We start from the raw sequence: 23,620 nt of genomic DNA on the forward strand, positions 1-23,620 counted from the left end.
GTCGGGATGCTGAGGGAATCTCTCCCTAGATGGAAATAAGGCTGCATGGGTGGGGCTGCATTCTTTGGGACAAAAGTTAGACTGAACCTCTTCTCTCCCTGGGGCTATCCACACTCTTCTCTCCCTCGTTTGTGGGTCCGCCAGTTATGAACCTCATGACTGCTGGAGGGCACGAAGTGGTAAGAACCAGGAGGGGTGAGGGTCAGTGTACTGCGGAACGAATCCCACACCCATGCCAGCTGCCACCCGAGCCAAGGTCCCAGCACCCTAGGGCTGCCTCTGATTGCCCCAGGGGCTTCTCTGGCCATGAGGGGGGGGGGTGAAAGTGCACCGATGAAGGGGCAGGGCGTGTCTCCCCAGAGCAGGGTGTGGCCAGTGGTCCAGAAGATAAATCTGATGGCCAGTCACCGGCCCTTCACCGGTCGGCGTTCAACCTGCACTGTCCACTGTGCGTGACGAACAGGTTGAGGGTGGACAACACCAAGAGAGCTCAGAGCCGGCTGCGGAGGTTCCCGCAACCCTGTCAGTGCAGGGCCGCGCCCCTGCCGCCTGGATGCACTTCCTCTCTCTCAGTCCCCGCTGCCGCTGCCGGAGAGCCCCGCTAGGCTCGGTGATCCTAGTGGCCTGCAGCCTCCCGCCGCCACGCCTTGGCTTCAGCCTGCGTGGTAAGTCGATTGGCAATTTAGGGATGTCCTAGGGGGTTGCGTCTAGAAGTCTGACAGTGAATGATCGGGTGGCTCTCCGTGCATCTCCATCCTGGAGCAAGGGTCTGTGTGGGCTCTGGCTCCCTGGACCTCCAGGCCTCTTCCTCTGCTGCCAGAATGAGGATCCCAGGAGGTAGGGCAGAAGCCAGGGAGACAGTTGTTGCTGCTGGGGGGGGGGGGGTGGTGGTGAAAATGGTGTCAGAGGCAGCACTGGCCAGGATTTGGTTGAGGGCAGAAGCTAGGCTGCACGAAAGGAGGATGCCCATACTCTAATGTAGGCAGAAAGGTGGGGGGGTCACAAATGCTAGTGGAGGTAGCCAGTCAGGTCCCCTGGCTGTTGTGGAAAATGCCCCACCCAATTCTTTGAGGATACTGGGACTTCATCTCTTACCCTGTTCTTTTCTGTCCCTTCCTTCCACCTACCTGCCCCTACCCCTTTCTTCCACCCCGTTGTCCCCTGACCCGGTTCTGATTCTTGCCTTCCTGTTTCTGCACTCTGAGGAAGACAGAGGCTCCCCAGCTCTAACCAGAGCCCAGCCGTGATCACGTGATGGAGGCTGTGGTTGCTGTTTTCTGATGAGGTTGAGGTTAGCAGTCAGCTAACCCCACACCCAGTTTGGAGTCTGAGGTGGGAAGGCAGATGGAGCTTGCCAGTCTAAAAGCCCCTACAGAGGTGGCATCTGATGCCCTCAGATATGAGTCAGAATCGGGTCCTGAGAACTGAAGAGGAACGCCATGACATAAAGGGAGGTGGAAGCTGGCTTCCTTTTTCTGCGCCTCAGTTGTGCTGGCCCTAAAATTTGATAGTGGTTTTACTGGAGAATCTCCCTTTCCGCAATAAAAGGGTTGTGTGGCCTGTCCTGGGCCGGCAACTGAAGTTTTATCTGTCTGAACCATTGGGCACCGGGCTCGATGTCACGTCGAGAAAGGGTGGGGTTGTGAACACAAACATTCTTACCCCTAAACAGGGTTTGAGGTTTCTTAAATATCAGAAATTTCCAAGGGGGAAGCTAAAGACACTCATGGCTTCCTGAGAGGTAATATCAAAGGGACAACCCTGTCAGGTCCCCGCTTCCCAGCATGTCCTCACCACCCGGCCTTTCTCCTCCCTCCTGTCGGGCTAACTGTGCTGTGGGGCTGCTTGCTCTTCCACCACCCCTCTCCTTTGTTTGTTTGTGACAGGGTCTCGTTGTATAGCCTTGGGTGTCCTGGAACTCATTATGTGGACCTGGCTGGCCTCCGCCTCCTGAATGCTGGGTCTAAAGGCGTGCACCACCAGGCGCGGCTCTCTCTTTTTTTTTTAATTTTTATTTTTGTGTATGTGTATGTGTGTAGATGCCAGAGGTAGGTCTGGAATGTCTTCCTCATCACTCTCAACGTCCTTGTCTGAGCCAGGGTCTCTCACTGAGCTCACCGATTCAGCTAGACTGGCTGGCCGGGGAGCCCAGGGAGCCTCTTCTCTCTGCCTTTCCTCACTGAAATTAAAGATATGCCTCAGTGCCCTGCTTTTTCTGTGGGGACTGGGGATCCAGATCCAGGTCCTTCTGATTGTGTGGCAAGCACTTTACTGATTGAACTCTCTCTTTATCTTCCTTCCTTCCTTCCTTCCTTCCTTCCTTCCTTCCTTCCTTCCTTCCTTCCTTCCTCTTATTTTTTGAGACAGTCTACTAGGCTAGCTTCAGACTCTCTGTAGCTGAGGATGACCTTGAACTTGACCCTCTTGCTTCTACCTCTTTTTTTGTTTTGTTTCTCGAGACAGGGTTTCTTTCTATAACTCTGGCTATCCTGGAACTCACTCTTTAGACCAGGCTGGCCTCAAACTCACAGAGATCTGCCTGCTTCTGCCTCCTGAGTGCTGGGATTAAAGGCATGCACCACCACTGCCTGGTGCCTTTACCACTTTTTAAAAAGACATTTTACTAATTTATTATTTATTTTCTGAGCATGAGTGTTTGTGCACCATGTGTCTGGTGCCAGGGGAGGTCAGAAGAACACGTTGGATCCTCTGGAACTGGAGTTACAGAGGGTTATGAGCCACCATGTAGTGTGAGGATTTGAACCCTGGTCCTCTGGAAGAGCAGCCAGTGCTCTTAACCGCTGAGCCATCTCTCCAGCACCTTGGCTTGGATTGCTGGTGGCTTATGCTTTTCTGGGACTAGGAGCCAGCACTCTGCATGCTTAACAAGCACCCTACTCACTGCACTTTATCCCCAGGTCCTACTCTCGGCTTCTCAATATCTCCTTCTACAGGTCCCAGGCAAGCCTGCCCCACCACGGCATGAGAGAGAAGGGAGTCCTGACACCTGCAGTCCCACAGAAGGTCCAGCTGTAAGGAGCGTCGTCCTCTCTCAGTATGACTTCACCCCCCAGCCCCCCAGCTTTTAGGCTGGAGACATCAGACGGAGACCATGAAGAAGACAGCGAAGAAGTCAACAAAGGAAAGCGTGAGCCACCTCCCATGGAATCACCATTCCAGGGCGAGGACCGGAATTTCTCCCCGCAGATCAAAGTGAATCTCAACTACCGAAAGGGACTAGGCACCGGGTAAGGCCGGGACAAGAGAGGCTCCCACACAGCACTCCAAAGTCACTCAGTGACCAATCCAGCACATGTCTTCCTCATAGGCTAGCTGTGTCGGTCCCTAAGTCCCACATTCTACTCTCTTGGGTTACTCCTTCCAGAATGTGCTCCATACTTGGCCTTCTGCCAAGATTATGCTCTTTGGTAGGGACACTCTCATTCAGTACCAAGTATGCAACTGACAGTCAAATCCCCCTTGTGGATGTTTTGACTCCCACCCATTATGGTCCCTGTGGTAGCTGGGGTGGTAGCTGGATCCACAGGGCATCCAGGGAGAGACAAAGACATCTGGAAATGTCTTGAGTGCGTCTCAGCTTGGCTCCAAAGCTGACATAGTCACTCAGGCAATGTGGACCCTGAGCACTGAGGACAGTAGGCTTCTGCTTATCGTCATCTGTGCTTTGAGTTTCCTGTGTTCTCGCTACCAATTAGACAGTGAGTTGTGGGGGTTGGGGTTACTGCTTTTAGTCTAGCCTGCTGGGAACTGTACTTGGCTTCCCAGAATCCTCATGGGCCAGCAAGACTGCCAGGAAAGCCCATTTCTCCTTGCTCATCGCTGAGATTTGGCCACCAGCCTTGGCCCACTATGTTGTGTGTGCCAAAGAACTGTGGCCAGATTTCTGACGGCACAGACAGGTGCATGGAGGCATCTGTGAGTAGTGTGGCTGGCCTATTAGAGATAGAATGGGCTCCACGATGCCCCCCCCCCCCCCCCGGCAGTCTGTGCCTTTCTTTGCTTTCCTATTCCCACCCTGGTGGTAGGAAGCACTTGTCCAAATGGCCGTGCATTTTCCAAGCAGACAGACCACAGCAGGGCTGTGGCAGAGCCCCTCACGGTCATGTGGCCATGTGGCTAACTGGGTGACTGGTGCTCATCTAGACAGGATGATGCAGACACATACCTGTGTGGCATTGCAGATGTGAGGGTTGGCTTTAGATACACCGTGGTTGCATGGCTTCAAGTGTGGCTGGCCCCATTAGTCACCCTATGTGTCAGAGTCATTAGTCTTTATGGGGTCAGCTCATTCCACAGGAGACTTGCTTGTTTGCTTTCTTGTTCTAAGGCAGGATCTTGCCCCATAGCCCAGGCTAGCCCTCAATTTGAAGTAATCCTCCTTCTTCAGCCTCATGTGTGGTGGGATTACAGGCATGTGCTACTATGCCCAGCTTTCCAAGATGTTAAGCTGGGACCTAAGAGTCCCTAAATTACGGAGTAGCTGTCTTTCCTTAAATTGCCCTCTCTCCCCTCATCTCTTCTTTTTATAGTTCCAGGGGCCCCAGAGTTAGGCAGGCCATTGTGAGTACTGACATGGCCTAGGAATGGGTTGCCTAGACTCATCTAGGGACTCAATGTGCCGTGTGCCAGGCCCACTGTATGGGCTATACACTTTGTTTGATGATATTTCCCTGGATCCTTCTAATAACCCTTGAATATTTCCACTTTTCAAAGAGTAAAGGAAGTCAAGAGAGGTTAGGTGACTTATGAAGGAGATGGGGCCATCTCACTAAGCAACTGTGCCCATCACAACACAATTCCAGAGTGTTTCTGATGCGCCACAGGAGGCCTCTGCTGGGCTCTGTGGAAGAGATTTCCCAGAAGTGTGGCTTCTCAGTAAAACCATGGCCAGCCTGTGATATTTAGTGCTGGGTGAGCCTGATAGTCTATCTCTGGGAAGCATCTTGCTTGCCCATCGGAGACTCTCTCTTGGGGTTAGAGATGGCGCAGCCCCCCATGACACTCCAGTTCTGCACTGTGTAACTTTAGGTAAATTGCTTTACTAGTTTGCCTAAAGGAGAACAGTGACTCACTACCCGTAGGGCTGGGGTGAAGATAAATAGTGCAGACTTCTAACTAATGAGCAGGTGCTTTCTGAGAAGAAGAAGAAGAAGAAGGAGCTTTTCTCAACTTTTTTTCTGGTGCTGTTGATGAACAACCAGGCAAGCACTTCACTGCTGAGCTATATCTCCATCCCTCCATTTCGTCTTCAAAGTCAGTGATACATGCAGCCTTTAGTTTGCAGGCACCTCATACAACCCTGTCCAGACCTATAAAAACGTTAGAGGGCCACTGCAAAGTAGGGAGCTGAAGTGACCCCCATGGGATAAGGAGTCTTTTGAAAGATGATGCACTTGATGCTGATGATTGCCTAGGAGGAGTAGAGCGGTAGTATTGCAGCAGATTAATGTCCCAATGGGTTTCTTCTCCTCACCTGGAGCTCTGAGCTTTAGGAACCCTAGGAGAGAAAAGCCTTCCAAAGAATTCCTGTGTGACCCGAGGTGCAGTGCTTAGGGGTACTGACAATGTTCCCATGTATGAGGTGGCTTTGTGCAGGAGGAACTGTGGCCTTTCTCCAACATGAGTCACAAAACACATTCTCCACAGCCAGCAGGATCCAAACCGCTTTGACCGTGACCGACTCTTCAGTGTGGTCTCCCGGGGTGTCCCTGAGGAGCTGGCTGGACTGCCAGAGTACCTGTGTCGGACCAGCAAGTACCTCACTGACTCAGCATACACAGGTAGCCCCTCACCCTTTGGTATCCCTTGTGCTGAGGATCCGAGAGGCGCTGTTCTCAGGGCTGGAGGGATGGCTCAGTGGTTGAGAACACTGGCTGCTCTTCCGGAGGACCCAGATTAGGTTCCCAGCGCCCGCACAGAAGCTAACAACCATCTATAAAAGCAGTTCCTGCAGATCTGATGCCCTTTTCCAGCCTTCATGGGACTGCATGTACTATAAAATAAGCACTCAGGAGGCAGAGGCAGGTGGATCTCTGAGGCCAGGCTGGTCTACAGAGCTAGTTCCAGGATAGCCAGGGCTACACAGAGAAACCCTGTCTCAAAAAACAAACAAAAAAACCAAAGGGAAAAAAAATGTGTACTCTAGAAGATTCAAATGGTAAAGAAATGTGTAAGGCCAAGGGAAAAAAAAAAGCCTGTCATCCCGGGCCATTGCTAATGGCTTGGCATCTTTTCAGATTTGTCCAGAAGATTATATATATAAAGTGTTGCCACATGCAATAATTTATAATATGCTGCTCCCCTCTCTACTGGATACATCTTATTTATTTATTTGGTTGCTGAGATGGGGGTCTCACTATGTAGCTCAGGCTAGCCTTGACTTAGTCTCCTGCCTTAGCCCCCTGAGTGTTGCAAGGCATGTGCTGCCACACCTAGCTTATGGTACAGGTTATCCCATTGTAGACTGAACTGCATTTAATCAATCAGTGCCTGTACAGGACTGCTCACATTGGAGTCTGGGACCTCAACTTGCTACATGCTTGGCCCTAGGTGCGCTAAGCACTTTGTTTATGTTAGTCGCATAAGTTTTTATAATAACCCTAGAATATTTCCTTTTATCCAAAAAGGAAAATAGGCTAAAAGAGCCCACATCACTTGCTGAAGGAGTCAGAGTTATTAAGTGAGGGAGCCATTTGCCATTTGCAAATTCTGCACTGTTGTTTTTTTTTGTTTTTTTGTTTTTTTTAAATAGGGGTCTCATATGGCCTCAGCTATGTAACTGAGGATAACCTTGATTTTCTTTTTGTTTTTGTTTTGTTTTTTGTTTTTGTTTTTTTCGAGACAGGGTTTCTCTGTATAGTTTTGGTGCCTGTCCTGGATATTGCTCTGTAAACCAGGCTGGCCTCAAACTCACAGAGATTCACCTGGCTCTGCCTCCCAAGTGCTGGGATTAAAGGCGTGCATCACCACCGCTCAGCAATCTTGATTTTCTGATCTCGCTTCCACTTCCCAAGTTCTGGGATTACAGGCATGTGCTACCATGACTGGCTTGATGTGGTGCTGGAGCTCAAACTCAATATCCTCAGCCCTGCCCTGTATATTCATGGAAAGATAATGAATGTCACAGAGTAGTGTGGTGGCTCATGCCTTAAATCTCAGCACTTGGGAGGCAGACAGGTGGGTCTCTAGGAGTTCGAGGCCAGCCAGAACTATAAAGTAAGACCCTGCAACAAAACAAAACACACACACACACACACACACACACACACACACACACACACACACAAAATCTACCACCCAAACTCTATGTAGATAATGTTACATGTGTATTGAATTATGCCTTAGAAATTTGGTGTTAAGGCGGAAATTGTAGTCAGGCCTGGTGGTATTTTAATGCCTGTGTTCTGGAGTCTTAATATCTTGCAGCCAAGCTGTGTTCCCACCAGTTGCATATAGCAGTGATCTTTTTATATCCTCCCATGGGATACTCTGGAGCCTAGGTTTGCAGTACAAACTGGCAGATGGTCAGCCTTGCTGGGTCTGAACATTGCCTCTCCCTTCCCCTTCTCTCTTTGCAGAGGGCTCCACGGGGAAGACGTGCCTGATGAAGGCTGTGCTGAATCTTCAGGATGGGATCAATGCCTGCATCCTGCCCCTGCTGCAGATTGACAAGAATTCCGGCAATCCTCAGCCCCTTGTCAACGCCCAGTGCACCGATGAGTTCTACCGTGGCCACAGTGCGCTGCATATTGCCATAGAGAAGAGGAGCCTGCAGTGTGTGAAGCTGCTGGTAGAGAATGGAGCAGATGTTCACCTCCGAGCCTGTGGCCGCTTCTTCCAAAAGCACCAAGGAACTTGTTTCTATTTTGGTGAGGGAGCTTTTCTTAGAGGCACAGATTGGGTATAGCGCTGTCCAAGGTCACATGGTTAGTGGTTGGCAGAACTGGCACTGGACCCCAGTCTGCCTGCTTCTAACCAGACTAATTAAATTACAACTTGTTTAAAGAATGCTTGATCTCCTTTTGGGCAGGGAAACTCAGCATGTACTCAAGTCCAGACTAGGGAGAGGATGGGCTGCAAGAACTAGTTTGTGCTAAGAGTCAGTAGGCAGACTCAGGGTGTAACTCCGTGCTGGAGCATCTGCTTGGCATGCAGAAGGCCCTGGGTTCCACTTTTTTTTTTTTTAAGTTTTTCCGAGACAGGGTTTCTCTGTGTAGCTTTGCGCCTTTCCTGGAACTCACTCTGTAGTCCAGGCTGGCCTTGAACTCACAGAGATCCGCCTGGCTCTGCCTCCCGAGTGCTGGGATTAAAGGCGTGCGCCACCACTGCCCGGCTCTGAATTCAACTTTTTAAAGTTATGTGTGTATAGTATATATAGTATATATATTAGTACTTGTTGATGTGTGTTCAAGTGTTCAAGTGAGTATGGAGGCCAGTGTGGATTTCAGGTGCCTTCTCTCTCTCTCTCTCTCTCTCTCTCTCTCTCTCTCTCTCTCTCTCTCTCTCTCTCGTTGCTGTTGGCTTTTTTTTTTTTTTTTGTCTTTTTGAGACAAGGTTTCTCTGTGTAGCCCTGGAACTTGCTTTGTAGACCATGGTTGCCTCAAACTCAGAGATGCTTCTGCCTCCCAGGTGCTGAGATTAAAGGTGACACCATATCCCGCTGTGACAGTCACTTTATTAAATGAGCTACGGCCCCATCCCCCTGGGCTCCATTTTTAACATTCCCCCAAATCCTCAAAACAAATAAATAGCAACAACAAGAACTGACCTACTACTACCACCAAAAAACCAAACCAAACCAAAAACCCACCAAATCAAAACGAACATAATCAAGTAGAATTTGCATTAAAGGGTAGTGAGTTGACTGGGTCAGAGGAGAATGAAAGAGGCAAAGGGGAGGAGACCGGTTGTCTGCCTGAGGGGCAGGAAGAGTGGCAAGGTGGAAGCCAGAGCTCAAGTTGCCCTCTCTCTTTTGTTTTTGTTTTTTTGAGACAGGGTTTCTTTGTGCAGCTTTGGAGCCTCTCCTGGAACTCACTCTGTAGACCAGGCTGGCCTCGAACTCACAGAGATCCGCCTGGCTCTGCCTCCCGAGTGCTGGGATTAAAGGCGTGCACCACCACCGCCCAGCTTCAAGCTGCCCTCTTGCTCCACAGGTGAGCTACCTCTTTCTCTGGCTGCGTGCACCAAGCAGTGGGATGTGGTGACCTACCTCCTGGAGAACCCGCACCAGCCTGCCAGCCTCGAGGCCGCTGACTCCCTGGGCAACACAGTCCTGCATGCTCTGGTAATGATTGCAGATAACTCGCCTGAGAACAGTGCGCTGGTGATCCACATGTATGATGGCCTTCTCCAAGTGGGGGCCCGCCTCTGCCCCACGGTGCAGCTTGAGGATATCTGCAACCATCAAGGCCTCACACCTCTGAAGCTGGCTGCCAAGGAAGGCAAAATTGAGGTGAGTACTGCTCCTTATCCTGCCTCTCTCGGCTGCAGCAGGACTCAGGCAGTCACTTCATATATGTATATAATGCATTCTGGTCCCTCTCACCCTGAGCCCTTCATTATCCCTGCCTCTTTCCTGTCAACCGGTCCCCTTACGTTCCTTTCTCCCATTCAGTTCTTTTTGTCTTGTCTTGTTTAACTGAGTTTAAATAGGGTCATCTGTGCGGCCATAGGTTTCAAACTATCCATTGGTACCTGGAAGGCACACAGGATGACAATGACTGCCTCTTCCCAAGAAACGACATTTTAAAAAAAAGATTATTTTTATTTTAATGTACGTAAATATTTTGCCTGTATGAACATATGTGCACTGGGAGAATGCCTGGTGCCTATGAAGGCCAAAAAAGGGTGCAGTTACAGATGACTATAAACTGCCGTGTGGGTGCTGGGAACTGAACCTTCATCTTCTGCAGAAGCAGCAAGTGCCCTTAACCACTGAGTGATGGCTCCAGCATACCGGAGATAGCTATATTAGTTACTGCTCTGTTGCTGTGATAAAAGACCATGATCAAGGCAACTTGGAGAAGGGTTTATTTGGGCAGAGTTCCAGAGGCATGAGTCCATCACCGTCAGGTAAGGAAGTGTGCCAGCAGGCCAGCATGGAGGCTGGAATAGCAGGTTGAGAGTTCAATACCCAAGTAGGAACCAGAGAAGGAACTGGGAATGGTACACAGCTTTCAAAGCTCAAAGCCCACCTGCAGTGACGTATGTCCTCCAGAAAGGCCACACCTCCTAAACCTACCCAAACAGCATCACCAACTTGGTAGGACCAAATAGTCAAACACCTGAGCATCTGGGGGACATTTTCATTCACACTAACCCAATAGCTTTTTTTTTTTTTTTTCTACATTTTGTCTCATTTGCTATTAGATTTGTTTCAGATTTTACCTACTGTGACATTCACATTTTTTTTTCTCATTATAAGCTTTAAAAACTAGCTGGGTGGTGGTGGCACAGACCTTTAATCCCAGCACTCGGGAGGCAGAGGCAGGTTGATCTCTGTGAGTTCGAGGCCAGCCTGGGCTACAGAGTGAGTTCCAGGACAGGCTCCAAAGCTACACAGAGAAACCCAGTCTCAAAAAACCAAAAAAAGAAAGAAAGAAAGAAAGAAAGAAAGAGAGAAAGAAAGAAAATAAATGACATGGTTGAGGCTAGAGAAGAGGCTCATTGGTGAAGAGCACATATCATTCTTGTAGAGGACCCAAGTTAGAGTGCCAACACTCACATCAGGCAGCTCACAGCTGCCTGGAACTCCAGCCTCAGAGAGCTGACCTCTGTCACTTCCCTGGGTATGTACACAGACACCCGTACACATAAAAATAAATAATATTTTCTTTAAAGTATGTGGTCACTCAGGAGGCAGAGACAGGTGGCTCTCTGTGAATTCTAAGTCAGTTTGGTCAATATAACAGGTTGCAGGCCAGCCAGAGCTACGAAGTGAGACCTGTTTCAAAATAACCAAAGAATCAACCAATCAGTTAATCAATCAACAAAATGAAAAAAGATGGTAGTGGGTTTTTTGTTGTTGTTCTCTGTGTTTTTGATGTATAGAATTTAAAGTATTCGTATGTTTGTGGTTTGGCATGGTTGCCTATAGCCTCAACTACCTGGGAGGCTGAATCAAGACAATCACTCGAGCCCAAGAGTTCAAGACCAACCTTGGCAATATGGTTAGTCCCTGTGTGAGTAACCAAACCAAATGGCACTTTTGTGTATACAGGCGGAATTATCTTTTCCTTTAAATTCCTTGGTTTTCCTATTACTTAATACTTTCTACAAGATTATATATGTAATATGTCTGCATGGGTATCTGTGTACCACATGCATGCCTGGTGCCCTTGGAGGCCAGAAGAGGGTGTCAGTTCCCTTGAGACTGGACTTATAGACTGTTGTGAGCTGCCATATGGGTGCTGGGACTTGAACCTGGGTCCTGTAGAGGAGCAGCCATTGTTCTTAGTCACTGAGCCGTCCCTCCGGCACCAGTATTGTACTTATATGTACTTGCTACATGTGTTTATTAGTTACTTTCCATGTTGCTATATGAACCACTTGACAAAAAGCCACTAAGGGAGGAAGGGTTTGTCTGGCTCACACTGAGGATACCCGTCACCATGGCAGGGACAGCACCACAGCAGGAACATGAGGCACTGGTCACATCACAGCTGCAGTCAGGAAGCAGAGAGAGATGAACCGTGGTGTGCAGCTCACTGTCTCCTTTCTATTCAGCCCAAGATCCCAGCCATGGGATGGTGTCATCCACATGTAGAGTGTGTCTTTCCATCCCTAGTGACCTAATCTAGGCAATTACTCATGTATATGCCCAGAGACTTGTCTCTTCAGTGCTTCTAGATCCTGTTGAGAAGATTAGCCATCACAGTATGTAGCTTGTAGTGTCTGTTATATAATAACACGATTATGCTGTGTTATCATTATATATCATACATATTTATTCCAGACTTTTACAATTTCTTTCTTTCTTTCTTTCTTTCTTTCTTTCTTTCTTTCTTTCTTTCTTTCTTTCTTTCTTTCTTTCTTTCTGTTTGTTTTGAAACAGAGTCTTATCAGCCTACGTTGCCCTTGAACTCTATTTATGCACATTTTATTGTGTGTGTATATAAATGTGAACACATGCCGTAGCATGTATATGGAAATTAGATGGTGACTTGCGGGGGTGGTTCTCTTTTTCTGCCATGTAGGTTCCAGGATTTGAACTCAGGTCATCAGGCTTGATAGCAAGTACCTTTACTCTTCCTGATCACTCACCTTAGCCTCCCCAGTGTCGGGATTACAGGCATGCATCATTCATACATGGTGCTGCTATTTATTTTTAGCTTACTTAAAATTTGTTTTAGATTTATTTATTTTATGTATATAAGTGACTTGCCTGCAGAGGTCGGAAGAGGGTATTGGATACCCTAAAACTGGAGTAATGGATGATTGTGAACCACTATGTGGGTGCTGGGAACTGAACCAGGGTCCTCGGTAAGACTAACAAGTGCTTTTAACCACTGAGTCATCTCTCCAGCCCCTACGGTTTTATTTTTAACATCTAAAACGGATTTATTTGAAAGTACTTTGGGTAGAAAGAGTAAGCATTGCCCAGTTCTCCTTTCCCTCCCAAGTGCCTTGTGAGGATCTACATTTTATTCTCAGGGATGTTTCATATCACACACAGAAGTGTGCAATCGCCAGTGTTAAGAATGAGGGATATTTATCAAGACAGGGTTTCTCTAGCTATGTCTGTCCTGGAACTCGATCTGTAGATCAGGCTGGCCTTGAACTCACAGAGATCCGCCACCACTGCCCGGCTCAGAGGGGTTATTTTTTAGGTCAAAATAAAATAAACATAAGTAACGATTTTAAAACTGTATCCTGCTCTCAACTCCTGGTGCTCTTGCGGGAGCGTGTGTACCTGTCTTTGTTGTCTAAAGGCCTGGCTGGGGCTGTAGAGATGGTTCAGTGGTTGAGAGCACTGGCTGCTCTTCCAGAGCAGAATTTGATTCCTGACACACACAGGGCAGCTCACAACTGTCTGTAACTCCAGCCCCAGGGGTCAGATAGTTTCTTATGTCCTCCGTGGGTGCTGCACATATGTGGTGCATAGACATACACGCAGGTGAAACACACACACACACACACACACACACACACACACACACACACACACGAACAAACAAACAAGTACCTTTAAAGGCATAGTTCTGGGGCTGGAGAGGTGGCTCAGTGGTTAAGAGCACTGCCTGCTCTTCCAGAGGTCCTGAGTTCAATTCCCAGCAACCGCATGGTAGCTTGCAACCATCTATAATGAGATCTGGTGCCCTCTTCTGGCCTCCAGGCATACATGCAGGCAGAACACTGTATACACAAATCAATCTTAAAAAAATAAGCTCTGCGATGGTGGCGCACGCCTTTAATCCCAGCACTCGGGAGGCAGAGCCAGGCGGATCTCTGTGAGTTCGAGGCCAGCCTGGGCTACCAAGTGAGTTCCAGGAAAGGCGCAAAGCTACACAGAGAAACCCTGTCTCGAAAAACCAAATATATATATATATATATAACTCGGTGGTGGCGCACACCTTTAATCCCAGCACTCCCCAGTCTGCACCCTTCTTGTCCTCATTTCTCATGTGTGAAATCCAAGAAAACACACACACACACACACACACACACACACACACACACACACGCATAACTGGTGGTCTCGGATTTCAAGTGACCTCACATCCCCTGCTGGGATCTCTGTGCTATCCGAGGAACTCAGGAAACAAGTCCACAGGGCAGGGGAAGAAGAGCCAAGCTGCCTGTCAGCCTATGCATATGTGGGCATGTAAACCTGACAGTTCACCCTTGGTTGGGTATCTGTAAAAGCTGAAACATGCTAGGACCCATGTGCTCTGTGGGGGCCCACAATGTTGCCCGGCCCTGGCATTGCATTAATGCAGGGAAGGTGACTAGCAGGTGAGCTCATGTGACTGCCCTGCAGATTTTCAGGCACATTCTGCAGCGGGAGTTCTCAGGACTGTACCAGCCCCTTTCCCGAAAGTTCACTGAGTGGTGCTACGGTCCTGTCCGGGTATCACTGTATGACCTGTCCTCGGTGGACAGCTGGGAAAAGAACTCAGTGCTGGAAATCATCGCCTTTCACTGCAGGAGCCCGGTAAGTCCACGGGCTGCTGGGCTGCCTAGAGATTCTGGCAAAGGGCAAGCCTTCCTCCACTTCATAGCACAAGCGCTGGAACGGAGGCGGCACGTGGGAGGGAGGCACCTTCCAGGGGTCCTGGGTCTGGGAACCTGTTCCGCATTTGCTCCTCTCCATCTCCCCCGGCCCTTGCGTGGAGCCTGCCACGAAGTGGCTGCTTGTCATACCGTCATCGATCCAGCTGTGTCCTTCCTACCTCGTGCTTTGATTCTCCTTTCCCCGCCCCAGCACCGGCACCGCATGGTGGTTTTAGAGCCACTGAACAAGCTTCTGCAGGAGAAATGGGATCGGCTCATCCCCAGATTCTTCTTCAACTTCGCCTGTTACTTGGCCTACATGCTCGTCTTCACCATTGTTGCCTACCACCAGCCTTCCCTGGAGAAGGCAAGAGCTGGCTGGGGTCGTCCCGGGGCACACCTGCTTGAAGCAGCCCTGGAGTGGGAAGGGGCAGGAAGCACCAACCCATCCTACCAAAGGTGACATGGAGGCTTAGGTGACTTGAAGGATATAACCATAGCTCTTGGAAACGGTCCCTTAGGGTAATGACAGCAACGATAATTAATTCTTACTGGATGCTTGCCAGATGTGAGTCAAGAGTCTAAGTGGTTAGCATGTGTTAACTAATGACTGCTCACACCAACCTCTGGGATGAAGGACCGCCATTCTTAGTTTACTACTGAGGTAAGGGAGAGGAGCAGAAAGGTTTATTATCTATGGTAATAAAAACTCTCAGTGGTAGAGATGACCTGAGGCCAGAAAATCTGGCTCCAAACCCAATGCTAATAACTGCTCTCTTATAACTGCTTCTCAAGGACTGGAATCAGAGCCCTGCCCCAGAGCCCACGTCCTCTCTGATGCACAGAGTGACCTCTCCACAGTGAAGGCTCAGAATTGTCTCTCCCCCAGGGCTCTTGGACAGCTAGCTGTCGGGGAGGGGACCCAAGACTCTAGGTCTTATGGGAGTGTTTGTCTCTTCAGCCGGCCATTCCCTCATCAAAAGCGACTTTTGGGGATTCCATGCTACTGCTGGGCCACATCCTGATTCTGCTTGGGGGTTTTTACCTCTTACTGGGCCAGGTAAGGACTCCTTCCTGTTTCTCCATCCTGTGTAGCTTCCAGTTAACCAAGAAGCAAACCAGAACTTTACAGGGAGTTAAATATACTCTCTTCACGGCTGGGAAAACAAATTCACAGGCAGGCGGGGACCATCAGGCCAGGGGTGGCCCCACCCACAATGGACTAGGCCCTCCTCCATCAATCACTAATTAAGAAAATGGCCGGGCGGTGGTGGCGCACGTCTTTAATCCCAGCACTCGGGAGGCAGAGCCAGGTGGATCTCTGTGAGTTCGAGGCCAGCCTGGTCTCCAAAGCGAGTTCCAGGAAAGGAGCAAAGCTACACAGAGAAACCCTGTCTCGAAAAACCAAAAAAAAAAAAAAAAAAAAAAAAAAAAAAAGAAAATGCCCTACAGGCTTGCCTGCCTACAGCATGATTTTACGGAGGCTTTTTTTTTTTTTTTTTTTTTTTTTTTTTAAGCTAGGGTTCCCTCCTCTCAGACGATTCTGGCTTGTGTCAAGTTGACATAAAACTATCCAGCACAAGCTACATATGGGGGTGGTGGTGAGGGAAAGACTACCTTTTAGGCACTGAGGTGGTGTTAGCCAGGTGGCCATAACTGGAAGCATGTTGGGGAGCTGCAGTCCCAGGGGCAGCCTGGCTGCGCATAGATCTGAAGAGCAAGTTTCACACGCTCTGACCTCTCTCTCCTCCGCAGCTGTGGTACTTTTGGCGCCGCCGTCTCTTCATCTGGATCTCATTCATGGACAGCTACTTTGAAATCCTCTTGTACGCGAGCATCTCTCCTTTCCCATACTGTCTCTGAGGTCTGGATGTGGCGGGGTGTGGCAGGGAGCACCAAGCTCATTGTGGAGGCCGGGACCCAGGACTCCAAGTTGTTCTAGGCGGCAAGGATGGGAGTGTGTGCCGGACCTGGGAACCCTGGCTCCTGGCCAGCTTGGTTGGGCCCTTTCACACTCCCATCTTTGCAGAGCCTCTTTCCATGGAGCGTCTCAATGTTTGATTCAGGTATCATGATTACAAGTGGGAAGCCGCCAGGCAGTGGTGGCGCATGCCTTTAATCCCAGCACTGGGGAGGCAGAGCCAGGTGGATCTCTGGGAGTTCGAGGCCAGCCTGGGCTACAGAGTGAGATCCAGGACAGGCACCAAAACTACACAGAGAAACCCTGTCTCGAAAAACCAAAGAACCAAAAAAACCAAAACAAAACAAAACCAAGTAGGAAGCCCAGAGCATAAATGAATAACTTGTCCAGGATGGAGGTCAGGCTGTGATTGGTCCAGCTCCAGACAGATGGAGTCCATCTGAGGTGGTAGAGGCAGTCAGTGGTGGCTGTTGCCTAGTGGCCTGGAGGTTGACCCACATCTCGTCCCCACCCAGCCTTGTCCAGGCTCTGCTCACCGTGCTGTCCCAGGTGCTGCGTTTCATGGAGACTGAATGGTACCTCCCCCTGCTCGTGTCATCCCTGGTGTTGGGCTGGTTGAACCTGCTTTACTACACACGTGGCTTCCAGCACACAGGCATCTACAGTGTCATGATCCAGAAGGTGAGAGATGGGGGTGGACCAGGTGCACCAGACCACAGAGGCCCGGACACCACCTCCCACTAGACTCCTTTTGGCCTGATGAGGCAGGAGCTATCCTCCACAGCTAACCTGAGCAGAAGAGAGCATGAGCTATTTGCCCATGTGCCATTTACCTAGACACTTGTCCAACATTACTGTGGGTGTGGGCCTGCATGTACCTGGATGTCTTCCTATATATGCAGATACATTGTTGGCAGGTGTCCACATAGGAACATGTGCATCTTTCATAAAGGAGCAGATGATATTTTCATGGGCACTTATCCATTTATCTGAGTCTTGGGACATGGGGACATTCGCATCGGTCTGTACCCATTTATTTCACAAGTGTTTAGGAGCGTCCACTGTGGTCCTGGTTCTTTCTACATAGGGAACACAGCAGTGAACAAAACAGATAAGTCCTTCCTCTTTTGAAGCTGATGTTCCAGTGTGGGGAATGAAATTGCTAAGAACACAGTTCAGGATATTGCTGACTACAAGACCCTACAGAGGAAACACACACAGCAGAGCTATGGAGAATGACTGGGGCAGATGGCACTTTAGATGGTGCACAAAACCCTTTCTGAAGAGGTGTTTTGTTTTGTTTTGTTTTTTTGAGACAGGGTTTCTCTGTGTAGTCCTGGCTGTCTTGGAACTTGCTCTGTAGACCAGGCTGGCCTCGAACTCACATAGATCTGCCTGCCTCTGCCTCCCAAACACTGGGATTAAAGGTGTGCACCCCCCCCCCCCCAGCTGAAGAGGGAGTTTTTATGTTTTCTTTTGATGCAGTGTAGAGGATGGGACGCTGACCCTCAGACAGCTAGGCAAGCACTCTACCTCTGAGATAGACCCACAGTCCATTAGTGGTGACCTGGAAGGATGAGTCAGCCACCTCAGAGTGGAGGGGGAAGCATCCTCTTCAGAGGGAACAATACAAGTGAAGAAAAAGAACCAGAGCAAGTGGGCAATGCTTGAGACAGCCAGGAGACTGCAATGCCAAGCAGGGCAAGAGCGGGGGAGGGAGTAAGGAGCAGGTGGGTACCTGGGGTTTAAAAATCCTGGTAAAATAGGGACTGGAGGAATGGCTCAGTGGTTAGGATCAAAGTCAGGCTCACATGCCTGCGGGTAAACACTTTCACCCACTTTCACCTGAGCTGGAGGCAGATTCTTTTAAAAGCTCCTTCTGCTCAGAATGACCTGTGTCTGTGCACACACTGTCTGTGGGAGGGGTGTGTGTACAAAGGAGCCCACTCATGGGGCGTAGGGTCAGTATGCTGTGGGCCATTCACCCAGCCTTCCCCTTGGGCTCGTGTGTTCCAGGTCATTCTGCGAGACCTGCTCCGATTCCTGCTGGTCTACTTGGTCTTCCTTTTCGGCTTCGCTGTAGGTAAGGACTCTTTTACACTCTGAGTGTGTGTGTTCCTGTGTAGTGCGCGCATGTGTGTGAATGTGGGTCTGGGAACTTACGTACATGCACGCAGAGAGACCTGCGCAGGAGGCAGGGTGTCTTCTGCTACTGTTCTCTGTCTTACTGCCTTGAGACAGTGTCTTTTACTGAACTGGAAGCTTGCTGTTTTTTAACTAGCGTGGTCAGTGAGCTCTAGAGATCTGTCTGTCTCTGTCCTGCAAGGCTGGGGATGACCACAGGCACACACAGTTTAAAAATTTTAAAATTTTATTTATTTATTCATTTATTTATTGTGTGCGTGTGTGTGTGTGTGTGTGTGTGTGTGTGTGCGTGCGTGCATGGTAGGGGTAGGGGGAAGTGGTTCTTTTCTTCCATCAGTGGGACCTGGGAAATCAAATTCAGGTCATCAGATTTGGAGGCAAACACCTTTACCCACTGAGCATCTCCCCAGTCCAAATACCCCTTCATGCCCTCCCCCACCCACCCTGCAGGCAGCCCAGTTGTCTCCCAGACTGAGACCCCCCTTCTCACTTACCTACAGCCCTGGTGAGCCTGAGCCGGGAGGCCCAAAGCCCCAAAGCCCCTGCAGATAACAACACCACAGTGACCGAACAGCCCATGCTGGGCCAGGAAGAGGAGGCGGTCCCGTATGGGGGCATTCTGGATGCCTCACTAGAGCTCTTCAAGTTCACCATTGGCATGGGGGAGCTGGCCTTCCAGGAACAGTTGCGCTTCCGTGGGGTGGTGCTGCTGCTACTGTTGGCCTACGTCCTTCTCACCTATGTTCTGCTGCTCAACATGCTCATTGCCCTCATGAGCGAGACCGTCAACAGCGTTGCCACTGACAGCTGGAGCATCTGGAAGCTGCAGGTACGGCCCGTGAGGCGTTCCTCCCTCACCCTTGGGACCCTGCGGAGGGCCCAGCACCCAGGCACGTGGGCTCAGCCCAGCAAGGCCAGCCTCTAGAACGTAGCCATTCACTCCTTCATAGGGTTCTTATGAGGATCATAGGAGCGTGGGAATAGGAAGTGTCCAGGACAGTGCCTGCCACATAGCAGGTGTTCACTGAGTCGGTTACCATGATCCATTGGCATTGTTATTATCGAGACAGAGTCTCACTATGTATCACCGACTGGCCTCCAACTCACAGCAACCCCCCTGCCTCAGTCTTGTGAGTGAGGGATTACAGATGTGAGTTACCATGCCTGAATATCAAGTGTCTTGAATGCCTATTACTGGTAGGGCTATGCAGCACAAGCCCCGCGGAGGACAAGACAAAGGCCCCTCCTGAGCTCCACACATGTAAAATACTGTTAGATTGATGTGGGAGGAGGGGAGAAAGATTGGGAGGGTCTGATATCACACACACACACACACACACACACACACACACACACACACACCTGCCCCATAGAAGCATTAGCTGTGTCTTACTTGATGAGAGTGAAAGGCTGTGTAGGTTTTGGCCAGGGAGAGCCTTGCCCTAGAGGCTGGACTCTGCTGCCTGCCACGTTATTATTGTCCTTGGGCCATTTCCTCCTTGAGTCTCAAGTGCCGGCACCAGTGGGGTCTGGGATGCCCGGGGATGTGTGTGAGTGGGCATGCACCTGAGAGAGGGGATACGCTCCGGAGTCTGAAGTGCCTAAGAACAAGCCATTATTAAGCACTCCTTATGTGTATGCCACAACCACCACCTGAGGTGACTTTTCCTTAGTTTACAGATGGGGAACCTTCTGTGAGGGCATCTTTCCCCCTTGCTCGGGAGCTTCTTCCTCCAGGCAGGGTCCCGGGAGGCTATGTTTGATGTGTCCTTTGTCTCCAGAAAGCCATCTCTGTCTTGGAGATGGAGAACGGTTACTGGTGGTGCAGGAGGAGGAAGCATCGCTCAGGGAGGCTGCTGAAAGTGGGCACCAGATGGGACGGTGTACCGGACGAGCGTTGGTGTTTCAGGTGAGCCACGTGGGCAGGACAGGCCGGTGCCCGGATGATCCAGGATAGCTTCACACTCCTGAATCGGGTGTGCTGAGGAGAACGGAGTACTCCATCTGGGCGGGGAAGGTCAGGGATGCTGGATCTCAGAGATCCACTCCCTGGCCCTGCTGCCGCTGCTGCTTGTGTGTTAGCCCGTCCAGCCCTGCCATCCCAGTGGTGTAAACTTAAGGTCCCTCCCTGGTGATTCCTGACTTTCTCTCAGGCTAAGAAGCCAGTATTCTGGGGTCACTATGGCTACCCTCAACCCTAGATCTTCCGGTCCGATCTTGGAGTTATATCCCCTTGCATGGAAACCAAGCTTTTCAATGTTCAGAGAGGATGGGATTGAGAGGGAATGTGGTGACTGATGCCCAGCCACAGCCAACATCTTTATGGGCAGCAGCTGAGCAAGGGAGGAGACGAGGGCTTTATTTGTGACCAGCAGCCATGAGAGACCACAACCTCAAAGACAAACCTGATCTCACTCCCAAGCCTCTGGTGGTTCTGGGAAACCCAGACACTGAGAACAGTTGGGGAGAAGGCTGCCTCTACCTCCACGTGGACATCTGGCCTTAGGGGTTGTAATCCAAGAGTCACAGGATCAGAGCTTGTGGGGATGTGGGTGGACCTGTGCCTTGTTAGGGAAGGGCGGAAACAAAGAAAACAAAACCATCTTCCTCATTATCTGTACAGTCCACTGGGAGGAGGGAGGTGGTGATCCCTCCCAGGGGCAAAGCCTGCTAGGCTGCTGCTAGCTTCCCTGAACTTGAGAGCTGTTTTGTCAACCGCAGGGTGGAGGAAGTGAATTGGGCTGCATGGGAGAAAACGCTCCCCACCTTGTCTGAGGATCCGTCGGGGGCAGGCATCCCTGGTGAGTAGCCTTGGGGTTAGCACCCTTGCCCTGGTTCTTTTATCTTTTGATTTTTCAAGACAGGGTTTCTCTATGTAGCTTTGCGCCTTTCCTGGATCTCGCTCTGTAGACCAGGCTGGCCTCAAACTCACAGAGATCCACCTGCCTCTGCCTCCTGAGTGCTGGGATTAAAGGCGTGTGCCACCACCGCCCGGCTTGCCCTGGTTCTTGTGAGTATGCACTGTGGCTTTGCTGGTAACATAGCCTTTGAGAGTCCAGGATGGGACTCAGAACCCTGTATGAGCCACCTACTCCTCCTGTAGAGATTGGTGCCTTAGTCCTTCTCTATGGCAAGCCTGCCCTTCTGACCTGTCTGGGCAAAGATTCTCAGCTCTTAGGATGTCCTGCCCTTCTGCCTCACTCTGGCCTCTCTGCTGTCCCTGCCCTGGTTGTCAGTTGTACCCTTTGTCCAGACCTGGGCTGGATTTGGTTCCTAGCAAGGGACTAAGTCAGGGAGTGTGTTCCCTCTACCCTCCCCCCCAACCCCCATCCTATCCTGGCCTACTGCAGGGGTGGCATTTCCCTGGGCCCCTGCTTTGCTTGACAGGCCAGCCTACTTGACCTGAGATTTCTGCCACTACATAAGCACCACCCCCTTAACCCCACAGTAGAAGTCACTTCCTGCCTCGTGGTGGCGCACGTCTTTAATCCCAGCGCTGGAGAGGCAGAGGCAGGTGGATCTCTGTGAGTTCAAGGCCAGCCTGTTCTACAAATCCAGTTTGCAGACAGCCAGAACTGTTACACTGAGAAACCCTGTCTCAGAACACACACACACACACATACAGAGTCACTTCCTGTAAGTCTCTGTGGCATTTGGCCTTTTCTGTTCTAGCATAGTAAGAACCTTTCCTGTTCCCACCTCTCTGCCTCCACTAAAACCAGCTCCTCCCTCGCAACCTTCTCTACAGCTTTCAAGGTTTTTCCTCAGTTTTCCCTTCTCTTTCCTGCCAAATGTCTCTTGCCAAATGCTTCAACCCTCTCCCTAATGCCCTCCCAAGTTGAGTGTGACCTGTTACGAGAGGCTCCCGGCATTTTACTGCCCTAAAGCCGACTGGTTTCTTACCTCCTATCCCCACATCAAGGCTTCCTGTCTACTTTCTCTACCCCTTCACGCAATGCCAGGGTAATGAGTCATTTTGCCCCCATCTGGTCCAGGTGTTCCATACCCAAACCCCCACCCCAAACCCTGCTGCTTGCTAGCCACACCAGCTTGATTGCCAACAGTTCTGGGGTTGCCCTAGCAGGCAGCATGCATGTGGCTGCACGCTTCACACCCAGGTGGAGGATCTCGGCCCATCCCTCCTATCTGATGCTGATGACTTAGCCTTTCAGGCATCCCCTTACTGGTGAACCTCTGTAACCACTGCAAGATGTCTCGGCATGTACCTCAACCTTCAGACAAAACTTCCTGCTTCAGGCCTGTCCCGTTCCATTCTGGCTAATATAAACAAGGACTTCACAGGGCCCACACTACACAGGTCCCGACGGTCATAGTCTTCAGTGTGGAGCTCAATTGCCCAGAGCTGTTGTCTGACTCACTCCTCAGAGTTCTGTCAACATGGTAGCCACTCACGCTATGGTATTCCTTGTTTTCTTGACACTTCTTTCTCTGTCTCTGTGCTCTCCTCTTCTCAGGGTGTCCATGTCCACCCCCAACACTAAAGAAGGGTTACCTCTCTCCTCTAAGCTCCCTGAGTTCCTGACCCACTTCTCCCCTGCTCTTCAGTGTGCCTCAGATGTTCTGTTTTCTGATAGAGCCTGTCAGCTCTGGGGACTTTTGAGTTCCTGTGGTGAGACCTCTGAACGGCCCATGGAAGGGGTTCAGGGGATTCCAGCAGGAGGAAACAGGGAGATGGGGCTACAGGATTGACTGTTAGACCCAGAACACGGTGGGCTTTCATGGTTGTGGCCTTTCCTTTTCTTTATTTTTTTTTTTGGGGGGGGCATTTTCGAGACAGGATTTCTCTGTATAGCCCTGGCTGTCCTAGAACTCACTCTGTAGACCAGGCTGGCCTTGAACTTACAGAGATCCATTTGCCTCTGCCTCCTGAGTGCTGGGATCAAGTGTGTGTGCCACTACCAACCCAGCTTTGGCTTTTTCTTACTTCCCTGGCACACACTGCCAGGGGATACACCAAGGGCAAAGCCACAGTGTTCTTTATTCTGTTTACAGGTTATGAAAAGAACCCCACCTCGAAACCTGGGAAGAACGGTGCCCCAGAGGAAGACCATCTGCCCCTCCAGATCCTCCAGTCCCACTGACGGTCCAGATGCAGCAGCAGCCTGGCCAGAGAGTAGGGAATCTTTCCAGCCACACCCGCTAGCTCCCAGGCTACTGAAGTTTGGTGGAAATACAAATATTTTTTGCATAACTAAGTGTTCTAGAAGTATTATTTGAACGGAGTTATGGGGACCTTGTATCTGGTAATATTTGCATGTGTGTCTCTAAGTGCCCACCTGGCTCAGGGGCTAGTCTGCTCAG

General features: G+C 50.3%; 1 protein-coding gene across 1 annotated transcript; it reads left to right on the plus strand.

The window, feature by feature from the left end:
* Window positions 1-533: 533 nt before the first annotated feature.
* Window positions 534-23,510, plus strand: Trpv2 (transient receptor potential cation channel subfamily V member 2). Its single transcript, XM_059270895.1, has 15 exons — window positions 534-665; window positions 2,955-3,248; window positions 5,668-5,801; window positions 7,599-7,889; window positions 9,174-9,472; window positions 14,000-14,173; window positions 14,444-14,599; window positions 15,194-15,292; window positions 15,988-16,058; window positions 16,669-16,834; window positions 18,170-18,236; window positions 18,799-19,127; window positions 20,080-20,207; window positions 21,020-21,099; window positions 23,312-23,510. Exons 2-15 carry the CDS (start codon window positions 3,058-3,060, stop codon window positions 23,398-23,400), a joined length of 2,274 nt encoding a protein of 757 aa, XP_059126878.1. The 5' UTR covers window positions 534-665; window positions 2,955-3,057; the 3' UTR covers window positions 23,401-23,510.
* Window positions 23,511-23,620: the final 110 nt, after the last annotated feature.

The sequence above is a fragment of the Peromyscus eremicus genome, chromosome 8a, assembly GCF_949786415.1.
Source record: "Peromyscus eremicus chromosome 8a, PerEre_H2_v1, whole genome shotgun sequence".
NCBI lineage: Eukaryota > Metazoa > Chordata > Mammalia > Rodentia > Cricetidae > Peromyscus > Peromyscus eremicus.